Source organism: Mus caroli, chromosome 6 (genome assembly GCF_900094665.2).
Source record: "Mus caroli chromosome 6, CAROLI_EIJ_v1.1, whole genome shotgun sequence".
Classification (NCBI taxonomy): Eukaryota; Metazoa; Chordata; class Mammalia; order Rodentia; family Muridae; genus Mus; species Mus caroli.
The window spans coordinates 43,064,071-43,083,951 of NC_034575.1; the positions used below are offsets into that span (position 1 = coordinate 43,064,071).

Below are 19,881 nucleotides of genomic sequence, written 5' to 3' on the forward strand. Positions count from 1 at the left end.
GGAGGAGGAGGAGGAGGGGGAGGAGGAGGAGGACTTGCCACTCTGGAAAAGTAAAACCTTCCTCTGGAGGTCCCCTCCCGTGCATAAGAAAGCCTGGCAGAAAGGAAAGTGGCAGGGTGAATAGCCACATGCTCTGCTCCTGCCATTCTCAAAAGCAGCACTGAGCACCGGGACAGGAACAGGAGGGGACAGAAAAGGAGATCTTCACAGCACTCCAGAAAACTTTCCCTGAATGTCTTCACACCACACATCAAAAGCTAGAAGCCTCCCAGGGGGAAAGGTAGCTCCTGACCCTTCCAGATTACAGTGCGCTATCATCCTCCTCCCTCAGAGGTTCCATCAAATGTAGCCTCCGCTACTGTCTGTCAACTGCAGAAGGGAAGTGGGGGTTTCCACAAGGAGCTGAAAGGAACTCCTTAGCTCATACAGTAATACACAATGGCGGCCTGGAATGGCAGCCCATCTACCCTTGGATTTCACAAGAGAGCTACCCCAGCCAGAGATTTGCCATCACAGCATGGCTGTCCCAACAATCACCACAAACACTAGAGTGAAGGTTATTTTTGCACCGCACAGGGTGTACAGCACATATTCTCCCTTGCTCCCACAGCTCGCCAACATACCACGGTGCTCACACCCCATAGGTAGTTACATTGTGGCAGGCTCCGCGGCTTCCCTGACCTGAGACTGTGGGATCCTTGCAAATGCTTCCTCTTCTTTTCTGTTTGTATTTGGATACGTAGTTTCACTATGTAGCTCTGGCTGGCCTGGACCTCCCAGAGCTTCACCTGCCTCTGCCTCCCAAGTGCTGGTCTTAAAGTGCGGGACTCACAGATTAGCCTCTGTGTCTAACACAATTCATGGCCGTCGTAGACTCTTCCTTGCATGATCGCATCTTTCTCCCTATGCAATTTCTGTTAGTTTATAGTCCCACTTTGTCCTGTCCCTACTGAGAGGAGAGTCAGCAGGGACCTTTCAGGCTCTCATTTGCTTCATGTGTCGTTACACACGGCCACTAGAGGGCAGGAGACCCCATCCTTCCTTAGAGCCAAACCAGAAAGGCCGCAGAGCAAAATCATTCAGCAAACCAATCGTCAACCTGCTAAGTCACGAACAAGTTGTGGGAAGCTTTAATTTCACTTTAAGCACTCTTCCAAAGCTTATTATTTCCTTTAGGACGCCTGCCCTTCCCCGCGATCCGCCCCCAAGTCCATGGCGGCTCAGTTTTGGAGCAGCAAGAGCTTGGTAGCCCTTAGCTCAGCCTCACAGGCACCTGTATATCCTAGTCTATAGTTTTCACCTCAACATTTTAATGAGATGGTATTCTATGCACTGACCTGGTGCCCAGGGGAGGTGGGGACTGTTCTATGAGTGGACCTTCTTTATTAAGGTGAGGTGAGTGGATGGGGGGGGGGGTAGGGCAGTTTTCTTTGCCAGTGTATGAGTCTGTATGTGCCCTGTTCCCCAAATCCTTCAGGATCCTTATAGCATAAGCACACTTCACTTTAGACTTCTAACAAGGAAACCACGATGTTCTCAGTGTGCCCCTTGCTTAGGAAGTACAGATCAGATTAGGTTGCTGGGACACCGTGAATTCTGTGAGTCATGTGAAAACTCAGGTTCAAACATTACTGTGTTTTGCTAGCTGGGGGAAAGCTTTTTCTCATCCATGAGGGAGCACTTTATTCTGGGAGAAAGCAAATGATTCCTTGGTGGTTTTATCTACGTTGTGTGATCAGTCCAGGCTGAGTGAGATGGCGGTGGGGATGAGCCAAGAGGAAGTCCGCTGGGTTTTACTCCCAAACTGGCTTCATCCAAAACTTCCGATTTTGGTCTTTGCAAAGAATAGACCTGTTCTAGTTTGCTTTTCTGTTGCTGCGATAAACATCAAGAACAAAAGCAACCTGAGAAGGAAAAGGTTGATTTCAGTCTACAAGTGATAATCTGCAGGAGAGAAGCCAGGGCAGGAGCTCCAGGCAGGAACCTGGAGACAGGAGCTAAAGCCGAGACCATGAAGGAGTGCTGCTTACCTTTCCCTCTGGCTTGCTCAGCTGCCTTTCTTACACAGCTCAGGGATGACACAGGCCACCATGACAAACTCTAATATAAATCAGCAATTAAGAAAATGGCTCTCAGACATGGCCACAGGCCAGTCTGTTATAGGCAATCATTCAGTCGTGGGTTTTTTTTTTTTTTCCTACCCAGATGACTCTAGATGTGTTACACTCATAGCTGAAGCTTACTAGGACAAGACCCAAGTTGGCCTTTCTGTTACCATCTTGGTCTGTAGCCGTGTGAATGACTGCGCTCCCACAGCCACATGGTGGCACCCAAGAGCATCTCCAGAAGACCTGTGCCTTTGTGTTCACACCGGCCCCTCCCTAAGCCCCTTCCGTGTTCATCCTATGTGCTCTGAGCTCCTTCTCAGGCTCTACTGATGTAAGACATGCTTCTAGAAACCTCTTTCTTCCTAGAAACATTTGGGAATCCTCCTGCCAGGGAGACTGGGGTGGCCTGGTAAATCTTTAACTCTCCTTGTGTGGCTCTTGGCCCTCTTTAGGATTTGCTTCCACTGACCTGAGGGCAGAGATGGCAACTTCATCCTACCAAGGAGTAGCTGCAGGAAGCCAGGCAGAGCACAGAAGCTGTGAAGCATCAGTAGGACAGGGGGAAAGACCGAGGTATGTTTCAGACGTGTGTGTGTGTGTGTGTGTGTGTGTGTGTGTGTGGGGAGCTATTATAGCTTTGGGGGGGGGGTGATGAGTTTAGACTGTGGAAGGCAGTCTGCCCTGTGTTGGGTTGGATTTCAAGAGCTCTAGAAAAGATTTCCCCTGGCTGGAATTATGTCACTCCAACCAGATCCAGTAGGGATGTACCGTATTTTTCCCAAGAAAGAATGTGGAACAGCTGCCTGCCAAGAGGCCTGTGGGGAAAGGCTTCACACCTAAGGGGGAAGAAGAGGACAGAAGTGTGGCAGACAGGGAGGTTCAAGATCCAGCAGGGAGAGTCTCAGGGGTTGGACTCCCAGAAGGAAGTCACTGGTTGTCACTGGGACTGTTGGTCTCCTGGAGGAGCAGATGGCAGTGTCTGTGTCCTGTATTCTCTCTTTGAACAATTTCTAGTCCTTTCACAGAAGGATCCAGTTAGTCATGTATTGAAGGAAGTCTTGAGTTTATGTACATTTAATCCAAACTGGCCCTCACCTGCTAACTCCTTTTCTTATGCTGACTGACTCACTGTCTAGGACTAAACGTCTTCCCCCGCTGGGATCTGGAGGCCTCTCTGATCTCTTTTCTCTGGGACCACTTGCACCTTGATGTGGGAAGAATCCCTGTATCACAGAAGCTCCTTCCAATGTTTGAACTCATGGTACCCTTGGGCAGCATCCAGGGAAGACAGAGCAGGACTCACAGACTTCCTCACTCAACCGCCAGGATAGGGTGATGATGGTCTTTTGGTGGAAACATTTTGCTCTTTGTAACCAAGACCTCTGTGCTAACAGAGTGTAAGATCTTGGGGACTGGAAGCAAAGATTTTGCTGAGGTCAAGTAGTGTCGTTCCCATTTGATTTTTACCCATGAATTGCTGACCCATGAATCCCGCCTGTATACTTTGATATTACCAGACCCATGTATAGTCCCTATCCCTGTCACTGTGGCCACTGTGATGAGCTTGTTGACTGATGATCGGGTGATTGGGGGAGAGGATGACTGGCACCAACAGAATGGGTCACCTTGTCAGCTTGATGGTCAAGCTCTTCCTTTGCTGAGGTCAGTTTTTGATGGGCATTCAGAAGTTCTCTTGCTTGTCTTCCTTGCAGTCCTTCCAGACAACTCTTCCAGACCGATTTCCCAGCCATGTTGTTTCCAAATCCACATCGTCCAGCCAAATGGTTGGCTGGAGCCCATGGGTTGGTAATAGTTGCATATCTGACCATTTCTTCTTTTAGTGTAATGAACAAGGTGCACTGCTCAAAGTTCTGCCCCATGGGGAGAATATTCTTCCAACGTGTTCTCAAGAGATGCCCAAGCCTTGGCCACAGTGAGGTAGCTGTCCTCTGTTGGTGGTGCCCACATGTACAGAACCATCTGTCAAACAGGTCGTCCTTTTCTCTGTCAACTGGTTGCAAGGGACTCACCCTGAGGTCACAGATTTTGGCCTGGAGTGAGAAGGTGGTGTGACTGCGGTGAGGGCACTGGGGACACTGTTTCATGAAACCAGATTACCCTTCTAACCACTTCTAGTCACTAATTAATATTTCCACAAGGATGGAGTGCTGGTTGTCCATCTACTTGCAGGCCCAATGGATTGCCTTAGTGCATTATATACTGATGTCATCAAATATCTGAGGCTGGGAAGTCCAAGATCAAGGGGTCCACACCTGGCACAGGCCTTCATATTATTGTTCTATGATGAGGAGAAGGGAAATGTGGGTATATAAGAAGCAACAGGAGGGGTACAGACTCACTTGAAAAGATTTATTTACTTAAAAATGCACATGCAACACATGCATGCAGCTACTGCAGAAGCCAAAAGAGGGACTCAGATTCTCTAAACCTGGAGTTGCAGAGAGTTGTGAACAACCATGTGGGTGCTGGGAACTGAACCCAGGTCCTCTGCAAGAACAGCAAGTGTTCTTAACTTCTGGGTCATCTCTTCAGCACTGCACATTCATTCACTTTCCTCATACTCTGCAACACATTCCCACCAGATAGCATCAATCTACTTGTGAGTAGATCGGGCCAACAGAGGCTTTGTGCCCTTGTTATCTCTTAGGTCTCATCTCCCAACACTGCTGAATGTTGGATGAAGTTTCCAACTTTGGGGGAATGCATTACAATCATAAAACTCTACCCCTAGACCTCAAGTTTGAGTTTGAATTACATACAGATTATACTCATTTCATCCCAATAACTTTTAATGTCTTAACATGTTGTCCCAGCTTTTGGAATTGTATGAAGCAAGCACACGTTTAGGATTGACCACTTCTGAGATGAGCTTATGGAGACTTTGTGTTCTTCCTTAAAACTTTCTGAGTACATTGAGCCCTCTAGAGCAAATATCAAACTTTGTAATCAGAACTCATGGGCTGGAGATGAGGCTTAGCTTGCCCTTGGTTCCATCCCTACCAAGCTAGGGATGCAAGCTAGACTAGCTGGCTACTGCTGTCAGGGTGACTGCTGTCTCTGCTGCTCCGTGATTACAAGCACCTGCCACTGTGGAGCTCAGGAGCCTCACACTTGTGAAGCAAGACCTTACAGCTGAGCTGCCTCCCAACCGAGTAGTTTAAATTCTCAGGAACAAGGAGGACAGCTTTCCTCTTGTCCCCTCTCCTCTTGCCATGGATGGAGCACTCATGTGTTGCTTTTGTCTCAACAGTGCCAGCCGGGGTCAGGAGGGCAACTTCAAGCAGAACCAGGGAACATCCACACTGTGGCTCCTCCTGCTAGGGAAACAGGGTGCAGGCAAAAGCGCCACAGGAAACACCATTCTGGGCAAAGCCGTGTTCGAGTCCAAGTTCAGCGATCACATGGTAACCAACAGGTGCCAGAGCGAGAGTGTGTCAGTAAGAGGGAAGCGGGTCATTGTCATCGATACCCCAGATCTCTTCTCCTCACTGAGCTGTCCAGAGGTTAGGCAGCAGAACCTGCAGCAGTGCTTGGAGCTCTTAGCTGATGATCACTGTGTGCTGCTCCTGGTCACTCCCATTGGCCACTATACAGAGGAGGACAGGGAGACCATTGAAGGCATCTGGGGTAAAATTGGCCCTAAAGCCTACAGACACATGATTGTGGTCTTCACTCGGGAAGATGAGCTGGATGAAGACTCCCTGTGGAACTACATCGAGAGCAAGGAGTCTCTGAAGGAGTTGATTAAAAACATTGGAAGTCGACGATGTTGTACTTTCAACAACAAGGCAGACAAGAAGCAGCGGGAACTGCAGGTGTTCAAGCTTCTTGATGCAATTGAACTTTTGATGATGGAAAGCCCTGGGCCATATTTTGAGCCCTTAAAAATGGAAAGCAGTGGAGTCCAGGTAGGATTGGTGGGGGAGGGAGAAGATAAACCTAAATCAATAGACTAGCTTGCATGATTACCACAGCATCTTCTGAAATAGCAAAACCTGAAGCAACCCAAAGACTCATCACTGAGAGGATATGAGTTGGATATGAAAGATTGTGTCTCCATCTGCCATGTGTGAAAAGATGACCTCCTTTAGGCATGTGTGTGTCATCCTCCCTCTTATTTTCTAGGGTTGTGGGACTGGAGTGACATATGAAGGGGAAACTCTGTGTGGTAAGTTGATCACCTAAACATTTAGACTCACGTCTGCATTCTTCTAATACTTTGCCCATCCAAAGAAAAGTGAGAAAACTAACAAATAAGACACAGAATATACATGGAGACCCATCCTCTGTGGGTATCCATACCTATTCCCAGAGGACTCCTGACATGTGTGAATTGGCACAGAAGCAGCCGTCAAAGGTCAAGGTGCTGCACACTGCAAGTGTCCCTGGCCTCCTCTGTCGTTCTATGGAGCCTGACTTGCTTTCCGTGGCTTTCCGCCTAACTCAGTTTCTTCTTCCTGGACATAAGTCTAGTATTCCTGAAGGGGACCATGTTGGCATACGTTTTCCCAACCTACTTTAATAAGCATTCCACTTCCTCTCTAGCCCACCGTCCTCCAGAGGTAGCGGAAAAGAGGCGTTATTAGGGTACGGGGCAAGCAAACCTGTTTAGAAATAGTTCTTTGGTGGCGAGTCCAGTTTTTGTTGTCAGTATATCAACAGTTCAGTCCTCTAGCAAAACACCAACACAGATCAGCAATGGCAGATCTCACAAATGAATCAGCAAAGGGAGATCAATCCAGAAGAAACAGCAAGGCTCTGCCAATAGGCTGGAATATGAGGAAATGGCAAGAAGCCACCAGAACACCACCAGAAGTTTTTTGGGTGCATTTCTCTCTATGAAAGCCCAACAAAGAATGATAAGGCCTGCCAATACTACCCAGCATCATCAGCAAAGACCAGTGTCAGCAAAGCCCAGCGATGACCAGTAAAGAATGGCAAGGCACACAAATACCACCCATCATCACCCACTGTCCATTGAGCTATACTTATATTCTTTCCAAACATCACATGTTCTCTCACACAGCCCCTCTAGCATAACATCACATGCCCCTTTCCCAGGTTGCCTCCAGAAAAACATCAGGTGTCTGTTCTCAGCAAAACATCCTCTCACATGTATGCTTTAGGAAAAACATCCTCTCATGAGATAGTTTCTAGAAAAACATTACATGACACAACTGAGTCTCCAAAGAAACCAGAAATTTCTACTTCAGGACAAGGAAACACTCCTCACGAATGGCACAAGCTCATGGCATCTTTGTACTGACTTCCATTAGTTGTGTGTCCTTTGTAGCAACATGGGTCACTGTGCAATAGCAACTAGAACGTCTGTAGTGAGGACATACCAGCCTATGAAGTCACAGATACATTTTAGCTTATTTCTGGGTCAGCCCTGTGTAAGAACTGAAACTCGCACAGTGAATCACGCAGACAAGGTCCTTTCCTCTTAAAGTACACTAAGATAATAAAAAAGTAACTTATGACATTTAGTAGTAATAACAATTGTAACTGACATCATGTGCTAAGAAATAACATACATGTACTTCAGTCCCCAAAGTATTTAAAATGATAAGTATATTATGTGTACAGTTTGTACATTAGTAGCCAGGGAAGGCGTTCTTTTTTTTTTTTTTTTTTTTTTTTTTATAAGAATTACGGAGTGGAGGTGTTTTATCAATGCACTGATTTTTACAGGCCTTGGGATTCAAAATTCAGCCAATGCCCTTTAGTACAATGAATTTATGAAATTCTTAGACAAATGGATGGATCTGGAGGATATCATCTTGAGTGAGGTAACCCAATCACAGAAGAACACACATGATAGGCACTCACTGATAAGTGGATATTAGCCCAGTAGCTCAGAACCCTTTTTAGAAGGGGAACAAAATACCCATGGAAGGAGTTACAGAGACAAAGTTCGGAGCAGAGCCCAAAGGAACAACCATCCAGAGACTGCCCTACTTGGGGATTCAACCCATAAACAACCACCAAACCCAGACACTAGGCAGATGCCAACAAGAGCCTGTTGACAGGAGCCTGATATAACTGTCTCCTGTGAGGCTCTGCCAGTGCCTGGCAAATACAGAAGTGGATGCTCACAGTCATCCATTGGACGAAGCACAAGATCCCCAATGAAGGAGCTAGAGAAAGTACCCAGGGAGCTGAAGGGGACTGAAGCCCCATAGAAAGAACATCAATATGAACTAACCAGTACCCCCAGAGCCCCTTGGAACTATACCACCAATCAAAGAAAACACATGGTGGAACTTGTGGCTCTAGCTGCATATGTAGCAGAGGATGGTATAGTCGGTCATCAATGGGAGGAGATAGCCTTGGTTCTGTGAAGGTTCTATGCCTCAGTATAGGGGAATGCCAGGACCAGGAATGGGAGAGGGTGGGTTGGGAAGCAAAGGGAGGGGAAGGGGATAGGGGATTTTTGGAGGGGAAACTAGGAAAGGGGGTAACATTTGAAATGTAAATAAAGAGAATATATAATAAAAAATAATAGAGCAAAAAATTGGAGTCAGGAAAAAATAAAAATATAATTACAAAAAAATTATGGAATGACGGTGTTTTATCAATGTACTGATTTTTACAGGCCTTGGGATTCAAAATTCAGACAATGTCCTTCAGTAAAAACTCTCAGGAACATGCATGTGACTAAGCAAAACCAGTCTACCTGACCTAAGGTAGTGACAGCACCAGAGGCCAGGGTGGCAGGAGAGGGTGTTCAGTGGGACTTGGCCTACATTAGGTGGCTCTGAGGAAATCGGGCTCATTGCAGATTGGATGCTCGTAAGCAATTGGGTTAATTCTGTGGCCAGGAACTTTATGATTTTTTAAATTTTTTTGGCCTCAGGATGTCAGGTTAGAGAGAAGCTGCTGCTGACCTTGCAGTCAGTAGAGGATATTTTGGGAGTCTCAACTAGGTTTGCATCAGACATGTTGCTTATGGTCATGGTCTGGATGTGCTGGAATCTATCATGTGACACTGATGATCGGCTGAGAAAGACAAGATCTCTAGGTCACTGCCTTCTTTCCAAGTACCTGCTACTATCCACTGCACCATATGGGCTCTCCTGTACTGAAGGAGCCCTCCTTTGAAAGAAATAACAAGTGGAAAATAATAAGCTTTCCCTTTGTCTTATCTTGGGAAGAGTTTGTAAGACAGTAGGTTTCTGTAAGGTTTTACATAGCCCCTTTGCTTTGGCTAATCCTCTTTGCATTCCCTCATCTCCTCAATATACACATCCCTTCCCTCCTTAAACCCCTCTACTCTTATCTACTTCCCTTCTACCTATGTTCTACCACCCCTGCCTCCACAGGAGAACCCGCCCTCATTCCCCTTTCCTGCTCCCTGCTTTGACCAGAGCACCATGTCCATGTTGTGTATGTGTGTCACATTTTAATTTTCCAGTCATTAGTTGATGCATATCTGAGCTTTTCCCATTTCTTGGGAGATCAGCAATGATTACAGATCAGCAGAGATCTCCATAGTGTGGTACAGTCTGTTGGGTGCATGGCAGGAGTAGAGCAGGTGGGGCAGAGGTGCACTGTGAGAGACAGAGGGAACAAGATGTCCAAAAGGACATAGGAAGAACTTAATTTTTTTAGTTCTATCCAGACATACTTTTATTCTTCTTTATAGCCAGATTAGACTTTAATATGTATATCCACACGTTACATGTATCTGTAATATTTTACACATGTAATATTACATATGCATGCAACACATATGTAATATTACATGTGTAAAATTTACAAATACATGTAACTATATACATGTATATCTACATCTATGTGTGTGCATATATACACACATATATGTGTATATATGTATGTAAACACACATAGGTATATATATATATATATATATATACAATATACATATATGCTTATATATGTATATATTGCACTCATTATATACACATACATATATTTATATATCACATTTGTGAGTGGGTGTTCTCATTTTTATATGTGTGCATCCGTGTGTGTGCCTGTACATGTGAACATGTTTGTGTATGTGTGTAAATGTGCAGACCAGAGGACAACCTTAGGCACCATGCGATTTTTTATTGAGACAGGATCTCTTCCTGGCCTGGAACTCACCTGTACACTTGATTATCTGGCCAAAGTGCCCTAGGTATCTATCTGTTTTTGCCTCCACAGTGCTGAGATTACAATTGTGTACTACTGTACTTAGATTTTTATTTTTTTTTGTGGGTTCTTAGCAATGAACTAGAATCCTCATGCTTATAAGTCAAGTCCTTTAGAAACAGAGCTATCTCCCTAGACCCCATATCACATTTTCTTCATTTATCTGTTGATGGATGTCTAGGTTAGTTATTCTATTATAAATAATGTAACAATAAAAATGAATGTCAAGCATTTTTTTTGTTACCAGAAAGTTAATACATAAAGTTCTCTCTTCTGTGAAGAACAACAGTTCTTACAGCCTCCTCTGATAGACAACCACTCCCCAGACTCCTATGAATATAGATTGGTGTGTCCTGTTCTGAACTTCAGATAATGAAATCATATAGAATGTAGATTTTATGTCTGGTTTCTTACATTCAGCATAGTTTTGAGTTTCATACAAGTTAAAAAAAACCCAAACCAACAACTGGGTATTTTATTGTGTGAGTATATGACTAAAGGGAATTTTATAATCAGATTGTCACAGCCGCTGCCTTAGCCAATGACCTCATGCTCTAATACCTTTGAAGGATGAGGGCCATGGGGAGCTCAATTTAGCATAGCAATTCTCCTGGAAAATCCTGGGCTTCCTGAATTCCTCGTAGTTCATTCCTGCTTTCCATGATTCCCACCTAGATGGCTAGGTTCTGCCTGAGATTAGAGTCCTGCTCCATCAGAGGGATGAGGCCTTTTAGAACTGGTCACAACTATATTCAACTGCAGGAGGAGACGCTGGATCTATTTTTATTTTTTTCTTGTCTCATAGGTTCAAAGAAGAGGCATCCTCAGATCACAGGACCCGATTGTGATCCAGAAATGCCAGAGCTGAGGGTCCTTCTGATGGGGAAGCGTGGTGTTGGGAAAAGTGCAGCAGGAAACAGCATTCTGGGGAAGCAGGTCTTTAAGACTCAGTTCAGTGAGAAGCAGCGGGTCACCAAGGCCTTTGCATCCCACAGCAGGGTCTGGCAAGGGAAGAAAGTTCTGATTATAGATTCTCCAGAGATCTCATCGTGGAAGCTTGATGAGTCTGATGTCAAGAATCACACCTTTCCAGGTCCCCATGCCTTTCTGCTGGTGACACCACTGGGTTCTTCTTTAAAGAGTGATGACGATGTGTTCAGCATCATCAAACGTATTTTTGGAGAAAAATTCGCCGAGTTCACAATTGTTCTCTTTACCAGGAAAGAAGATTTTGAGGCTCAGGCTCTAGACACAGTTATAAAGGAAAATGATGCTCTCTATAATCTCACCCAGAAATTTGGAGAAAGATACACAATCTTCAACTACCGGGCATCTGTGGAGGAGGAGCAGAGCCAGGTGGGCAAACTACTGAGCCAAATCGAGAAGATGGTGCAGTGCCACAGCAACAAGCCTTGCGTCATCAGAGAGAAAGGTATGGCTGAGCATAGGAGATGGTTTTGTACCCAGTGCTTGTGATATCAAGCATGACCTGGGGCTGTTGCTTTCTGAAGGATATGGAGAGGGTGAGAAAAGGTCCAGGCTGGGTGTTCATATGTGTTTAAATGAACATGTAAGTAGGGCTTAGATGATGACTCATGTGCCTTACAAGCGTAAGATCTGAGTTTGATCCCCAGAAACCACATCAGAAAAGCCAGGCATGGTGGTGAATGCTGAATTCCCGGGGCTGGGGAGGCAGTGATAGATGGCTCTCTGAGACTTCCTGGTCAGCCATCCTTACCTATTTAGCAAGTTCCAGGCTAGTGAGAGACTGTCTCAAAAGCCAGCTTAGACTATGGCTGAGGAATGACAGCTGAGGTTGTTATCCAGAATCTCCATGCATACACACATATGTATACCTGCACATACATATTCATTTAAACACACATGAACACCCTTCCATATGTGTACTGAGAAAGTAAAGAAGAAACTAGAGCAAGAGACTTAGGAGCTAAGACATGACAAGGACATAGCCTCCATGCTCGTGGTAGATGGCAGTATGTGGCAATTGGTGATGCGATCCTAGCTCTTTCCTGTGGAGAAAGGACTGCTCGTTTCTCAGTACCCCCTATTGACATCGTCTAAGATCTTTCCCATTTCTACTCATCTGTTCTCTTCTGACTCAGATGTTCTTATGCAGAAAGATCAGTACTCCAAGTGGGTATTGCTGATTACTGCCCTTTCACATTTCCCAGGGAGGGCCAGGGTCCAGGGAGCCACCTAAAGAAGTGCAGGGAAGTGGGAAGGCCAGGAGAAAGCATCTGCAGAAATTCAGTTGGAAACAAGTTTTAGGAAATAGATAGGGTTTGGATGGCCAGGAAGAAAGGGAGACAAACAGAGAATACATTAGCAACTTCAAGAAAGAAATAGGAATGACTGAGCATGCCTCTAGATGGAAATAGGCCTTAAAATTGCAGGAAGGTTGGATTAGATTTCAGAGAGGGTTGGTGACATAATCTTTTCTATAAGTATAGAAATGAGGATTGGAATACATGATGTGAGTTTGGGAGCATGTGTGTGCTCTGTGTGTATGTGTGTGTGTGTGTGTGTGTGCACGCACATGTATATGTTGGTTCAGATAATTGGTCTATTTGAAACCTTTAGGCAGAACTCTTAGGCTGGGTTCAGCATGAGTAGCTCATTAGTTGTTCCTGGAAGGAAGAGCAAGATGGGATTTTCACCCTCTTTGGTTTAAGGTAGACAATAGCAACTTGACAAGGAATTCATGATGGAGGACCACTGGGAAGAAACGTGGTTAAGTGAAAAAGCATTAGGAACACCAAAAGAGTAAATGTAATCAAATCTCTCTGCACCTGCAAATACCATTTATAGGGAACTTTTCCTCCATCACCAAAGTCACAAAGAACAGTGTTATTGGGCATTTATTTTAACCAGGAAGTTCCTTCAGCTCATTAGCAAAAGACACAGTAAGGCTCATCATACTTTAAATGAATTTTAGTCTGAGACAACCAACACAACTGGTAATCTATTGATAGAACATGTGATTGCATTTTCCTGAAAATCCAGTTGTATAGACCTGATTTTCAAATACTTCAAAGATCTTTCGCAAAGACGTTATGGTTATCAGGAATTGGCAATAGGGAGACTTAGTCACAGAAACAGCAGAAGATAGAAATGAAATATATGGAGTCAGCAAAGATAAGAGGCTATCGTTTCTCTTAGGTACCAGGGATTAAGAAGAGGTCCCGGAGAAGGGAGCAGAGTAGATTCAGAGAGAGAAGATAGGCTATGTTCATAGATGAGCACTGGGCGGAGATTGTCTAAGTCCCTCTGTTGAATTCCTAGACCACATGAGCTGGGAAGCCAGTCTCATGTGTGGGACAGACCTGCTCAGTGATGTCACCTCAGTGATGTCTGGTGAGCTTAACTAGGAAACCAGTGCTCTGAATAACGTGAAACGATGAACCTGCATCATCCCACAGTCATGAATCCTTCCCAATTTCCTCTGCAACAGAACTTTTAAACATCATCCTCTTGGGAAGGAGTGGGGCTGGAAAGAGTGCAACTGGGAACACTATCCTGGGGAGGCCTGCCTTCTTCTCTCAGCTCAGAGCTCAGCCGGTCACCAGTTGCAGCCAGAGTGGCAAGACGACACTGGACTGGCAGGATGTTGTGGTTGTGGACACTCCATCATTCATCCAGACGCCTGGCACTGAAAAGGATCCTTCCAGGTTAAAGGAGGAGATCCATCACTGTTTGAGTCTCTGCGAAGAAGGCATGAAGATTTTTGTCCTGGTTCTCCAGTTGGGACGGTTCACCCAGGAAGATGAGGCGGTGGTGGAGCAACTGGAGGCCAGTTTTGAGGGAAACATTATGAAATATATGATTGTGCTGTTTACACGGAAGGAAGACCTAGGGGATGGGGACCTTCATGATTATACTAACAACACAAAGAACAAAGCCCTTAAAAAAATACTTAAAAAGTGCAATGGGCGAGTTTGTGCTTTTAATAACAAAGAAACTGGTGAAGACCAGGAGACCCAGGTGAAAGGTCTGTTGAAAATAGCCAATAGTCTCAAGAAGAACTATGATGAGCATTCAAATTCATGGATGGGTCAATTAAAATCAACACTAGGCCAAATTACTATGGCATTTAAATGAGCTCAAGTGGGCAGTTTTAAGGCCTGGGGACAGTTTAGGGATGCCATCAGACAGAGGAGGGGGTGGATGAGAGGGGGAAGGACTAGTGGGGTGGATCCTCTCAAAGAAGGTTCATGACTTGGAAGGCTGAGGGATAAATGCATCTCATGAAGGATGTAGATATTCAGGTAAATAAATTCTTAAGTTAGGCCAGGCAGAAGGAAATTATGGACAAAGAGATTATGGAAGAGAAAATGTTTTTCTTTGATTTAAGTTTTATTGCATTATCTCAAATTATGTTAAACATAATAGACTTACACCACATTCTTCTTTCCCTTTTGTACCCCAACTCCTCCCTGAGAGCCCTCCCCACTTCAAAACCTGCAATATATTATAAAAATAAAAATGAGTATTATAAGAGTAGTTTGATATAATACAACAATCGATTGAACAGTCTTATGTTGATGTTTGTCTACATCAATACTGAAAATACATACATTTTCCTCAATATAAATTTTAAATAACTCTGAATATATTAACTGTATGATATTTTAAAATAACATATCACTATTTGTTTTTTTAACAAACATAAATAGATAAAGTCTGTTCGTTTGTTTTGTTTTTTTGTAGAGTTTAAAATCTTGGCTCTTACTGTAGTACAAACTCAAAATGAGAACAGTTTTTGGACATTGGAGTTCATGGTAAAAAGGCTGTACTTGAATGTCCCTCACATCACCAAAGGATTTTACCTCCATAGTAGATAAGCTAAGAGTCGTCAGTTCTGCTGCACCAAGGAATGAATTGTAAGCATGATTTTTGGATACAGATTTCCTGCTACAGTCAAAGCTATTTGACTTGAGTGATTGTCGTCATTCTCAGCCCACAGGGAACAGGTTACATTCATTTAAGAAATGGTGTGTGTATTAAAATGGTCTATACATGAAGTCATTCATCAACTGTTTCAATGAACAATGGCTCTGTTTGGAGGGTGGCACAGATGTTAGGTGAGGGTAAGATTCTGGTTCATTGGCTGTGATGATTTTGAAAATCATTCATCTCAGAATAAAAGTAACTTATAAAGTCCTCTTCTTCAAAATTGATACAATAATTATAAATATCAAGCAAAGCCTTCAGTCTTACTCTTTGCTGTTCTCTTACAAGCCACCTCCCAAATTAATTGTTTACATTTCTTTTGGCTATATAAATAATTTTGAAATATGTAAGCTGTTCTGAAAACCATAGTATACTGTAAAAACATAAAACAAACAATCCTACTAATAGAGAGGCTGAGATAGGAGAAGCATGATTTCAAGACCATTATGTGGCACACAGCAAGACCCTGTCATGTACAAACAAGCAGAAAATGTATATAGATTGTACCATATTGGACCTATTTCTTTCATTACCATATTAGAGAGACAGCTGACAAATTTCTAATTCCTCTTATTTTTGAATTCCAATTGACTAGGATATGTTGGTAATATTAATTTTCATATTAAGAAATATTAAGGAAAAGTGATTGTTACTTCCTGTTAATTTTCTTGTTAGAGGTGGAATTATGTTTGTGTGGGTTTGTTGAAAGATTACTTTCTTGCTTCTTTTAGGGTGTAGTTTCACTCCTTGTGTTGGTGTTTTCCATCTATTATCCTTTGTAGGGCTGGATTTGTGGAAAGATGTATAAATTTGGTTTTGTCATTGAATATCTTGTTTTCTCCGTCTATGGTGATTGAGAGTTTTGCTGGGTATAGTAGCCTGGGCTGGCATTGTGTTCTCTTAGTATGACATCTTCCCAGGATCTTCTAGCTTTCATAGTCTCTGTTGAAAAGTCTGGTGTAATTCTGATAGATCTGCCTTTATATGTTACCTGACCTTTTTCCCTTACTGCTTTTAAAATTATTTCTTTATTTAGTGCATTTGGTGTTTTGATTATTATGTGATGGGAGGAATTTCTTTTCTTGTCCAGTCTATTTGGAGTTCTATAGGCTTCTTGTATGTTCATGGGCATCTCTTTCTTTAGGTTGGAGAAGTTTTCTTCTATAATTTTGTTAAAGATATTTGCTGGCCCTTTAAGTTGGGAATCTTTACTCTCTTCTATACATTTTATCCTTAGGTTTGGTCTTCTCATTGTGTCCTGGATTTCCTGGATGTTTTGGGTTAGGAGCTTTTTGCTTTTTGCACTTTCTTTGACTGTTGTGTCAATGTTTTCTATGGTATCTTCTGCACCTGAGATTCTCTCTTCTGTCTACTGTATTCTGCTGGTGATGCTTGCATCTATGACTACTGATCTCTTTCCTAGGTTTTCTAACTCCAGGGTTGCCTCCCTTTGTGATTTCTTTATTGTCTCTAGTTCTGTTTTTTGATCCTGGATGGTTTTGTTCCTTTCCTTTGCCTGTTTGATTGTGTTTTTCTGTAACTTATTAAGGGATTTTCGTGTATCCTCTTTAAGGGCTTCTAGCTGTTTACCTGTGTTCTCCTGTATTTCTTTAAGGGAGTTATTTATATCCTTCTTAATGTCCTCTATCATCATCATAAGAAGTGATTTTAGATCTGAATCTTGCTTTTCCGGTGTGTTGGGGTATCTAGGACTTGTTATGGTGGGAGAATTGGGTTCTGATGATGCAAAGTAACCTTGGTTCCTGTTGCTTATATTCTTACGATTGCCTCCCGACATCTGGTTATCTCTAGTGCTACCTGGCCTGGCTGTATCTGATTGGAGCCTGTTCTTCTTGTGATCCTGGTTGTGTCAGAACTCTTCTGAGTCAAGCTATCTCTGTGATCCTGTGATTCTGGGATCCTGCCATCCTGAGATCCTGGGTGTGTCTGAGCTCTTGGGAGTCAAGCTGCCTTTGGGACTTTGAGATCCTGGTGTGACCAAGCTCCTGGGATCCTGGGATCCTCTGGTCCTGGGCATGTTGAAGTGCCTGGGAGTGGAGCTGCCTCTGGGTGTTGTGGGGCTGGCTGGGGAGTTTGCACTCAAGGTGGGGTTTCTCTTCATGCCTGCTTGTTTATGAACACAAGGAAGCCACAGTGTCTGGGAGGAAGCCATAGCTCACCATTCAGTGGGACTGTATTAGTTCTTCCCTTTGCTACAATTGAACACATGATAACAATAAATTAAGGAAGAGAGAAGGGAGGGAAGAACTTATTCTGGCTCATAGTTTGAACATAAATTCTGCCTGCTATTTTCAGAACAGGCATTGTGGGAGCAATAGGAGGCAACTGGTTACACCTCGACCACTATTAAGAAGCAAAGAATGATGAAGTGTGGTACTCAGCTCACTTTCTGCTTTTTGTTCAGTCGGAGTCGCCAGCCCATGATGTTGTGGCCTACAGTTAGGGTGGGTCTTTCTCACCTCAACCCAGTTTGGAAACTCCCTCACAATTATACCGAGAAGTTTGTCTCTAAGTGATTCTAGATTCTGTCAAGCTGACAGCAACGTTAATCATCACAGACAACTTTGTTACAGCTGGAAAATCTAGCCCACAGAGCTTGGGGACCAGAAGCACAAATTACAGTGATAACTGACAATGATAGTAGATGTGACTCTTTTGATGTTTCCTGGTTCTCAAGGTGTTCTTCCTGCTGGGGACAAACAGAGGTCATTGTTTTAGTGTCTCTTGCATCTTAGTAGGTAGCACCCATCCTTTCTAAGGGTTGCCCTTGGAGCTGGCAGTCTGAGTTGCTTACACTCTCTCAAGCATCAGAATGCTGACCATCTATTGTCATCTATTGGTGACATCCAATGTGATGTCACCACTGGAATGCAATGGGTTTTCAAATGGGAGTGGGGACGAGGGTACAGTTCGCCCTGCAGGGAACATTATGCCTTTCCCAGAGACATTTCTATTGTGATGCTCCTGACTTGTAGAGAGAAGACTTCAGGAGTAGAGTCAGCTCATAGAGGGTATTGGGCAGTGCACTGAATGGTCCTCTATAGCAGAAGCCCACCTGATCTTCAATGTCAGAAGTGCTGATGCTGAATGAAATAGATTCATGTTCTGTGCTGCAGAGCATCCATACAGTACAGATCTCTCCTGAACAAAGTGGGAGGAGTTGATGGTGCATCAGTGTCTGTTGTGCTGATACACTAAGCATGTGCTTATTCGTTACGCTGGGATCCTCTTCTCCTTCCGCACAGAATTCCCTTTGGCTTTATGTCTCTCTCTTCCTGCCCTGAGAAAGAAATCCTGAAGACTCTGACCTTTATAGCTTAAACGGGCTTTGAAAATTGGCTAAATCCTTAAAAGGGAGGGGGAGGTCCAGTGCTGGCACGACCTGTGAATCTACAAGCAAGAAGAATCTAGAACAGCACCGTTTGCAAGCTGTGGGTCACGAGCCAGCCAAAAACATATTTCCAGTGTTCTTAGGAACTGAGACACAGCTCAGAAGCAAATTAACAGTTATGAAGTAGCAACAAATATGAATATATTGTTGGAAGGCTCCTAACCATCAGAAATGTTTCCCAATGGTCACAACCCACAAGTTGAAAAACATCCATTTAGAAAAATCTCAAGGCCACTTGATTATGAGTCCTCTTTTACTACTTTAAATACAATTGTCACCATTTCAGGAAAGACGCCTGCTTTTCCTTCCTTCACCACATTTGTTCTGACACCATGAGCTTAGTCTCTCCCACTGCCTCACTGCTTGTCTCCCTAAGATCGAGGCATTAATGTGCCTCAGGTTTCATATCTCACAAGAGGCAAGATGATGCTTATAAGACACTCTGGTGCCCTCCATTCATGCATGTCTCTCTACCATTTCTGGCACTTGTCATGGCATCTACCCAATAAATGAAGGATGTAAAAATCTAGTTATTATTAGCAAAACACACTTCTCCCCTCAGCCACACACAGTTCTTGTTGATTATCTTTCAACTTCATTGTCTTCACAGATGGTGTTGGTGGCTTGTGTTCCCACAGATGAAAGGGTTAAGTTGAACAGAATCAACTCTGGGCAAAAGTGTCACACCCCAAACCATCTTAGGTAGTGGGGGTAAGAGAGGATGGGAGAACAAAGCCTCCTTCTCCTTTCTCTTCCAGAGAGGAGATGCACACTTCCAGACAGGGATAGGCAGTCTGAGGTCAGTAGAGAAGGGAAAAGAGCAGAGGACAGGTTGATTAAACAGAAGCCCTGTGAGGCGGGTGGGTGTGGCCGAGAGTTCCAGATGATTGACACTAGTGAGGTGAGAGAGGAAAAGGGAATCTTTAAGTCCTGAGATGCAAAGTAGACACTCGATGATCATCAGCAGATGGGTCAGAGTAGTTTTGCAATCTGTCAGGCTGAACTGATCTTGGCAAAGATCTGGGTAAATTCCAGTAGGGCAGGGACTAGAACAGCAGGGAGGACCCTAGCAGGATAGCCACACCTAATTTCAGAGAGGTAAGGGGTTTCTGCCACTCCCACAACTTGGGCTAGCAGCCTGGTGCCAGGGGCCTCTGCATGCATGCCTCTACCATCTCTGCCATCTTGGTGAGTTGGTTCTGCACCAAC

The 19,881-nt window shown here is 44.0% G+C and overlaps 1 protein-coding gene across 4 annotated transcripts; it reads left to right on the plus strand.

Annotated features, from left to right (window-relative positions):
• Positions 1-2,383: 2,383 nt before the first annotated feature.
• On the plus strand, positions 2,384-14,833 carry Gimap8 (GTPase, IMAP family member 8). 4 transcript variants are annotated; one of them, XM_029479000.1, is made up of 6 exons: positions 2,384-2,439; positions 2,561-2,681; positions 5,380-6,037; positions 6,255-6,297; positions 11,095-11,721; positions 13,762-14,833. In XM_029479000.1, exons 2-6 carry the CDS (start codon positions 2,590-2,592, stop codon positions 14,406-14,408), a joined length of 2,067 nt encoding a protein of 688 aa, XP_029334860.1. In that variant the 5' UTR covers positions 2,384-2,439; positions 2,561-2,589; the 3' UTR covers positions 14,409-14,833. The 4 variants fall into 4 exon arrangements, with proteins under 4 accessions (XP_029334860.1, XP_029334863.1, XP_021021440.1 ...); XM_029479003.1 differs by having other exon boundaries at positions 11,583-11,721; positions 13,762-14,057; XM_029479002.1 differs by lacking the exon at positions 2,384-2,439 and adding an exon at positions 3,245-3,910 and having other exon boundaries at positions 2,597-2,681.
• The last annotated feature ends 5,048 nt before the right edge of the window (positions 14,834-19,881 follow it).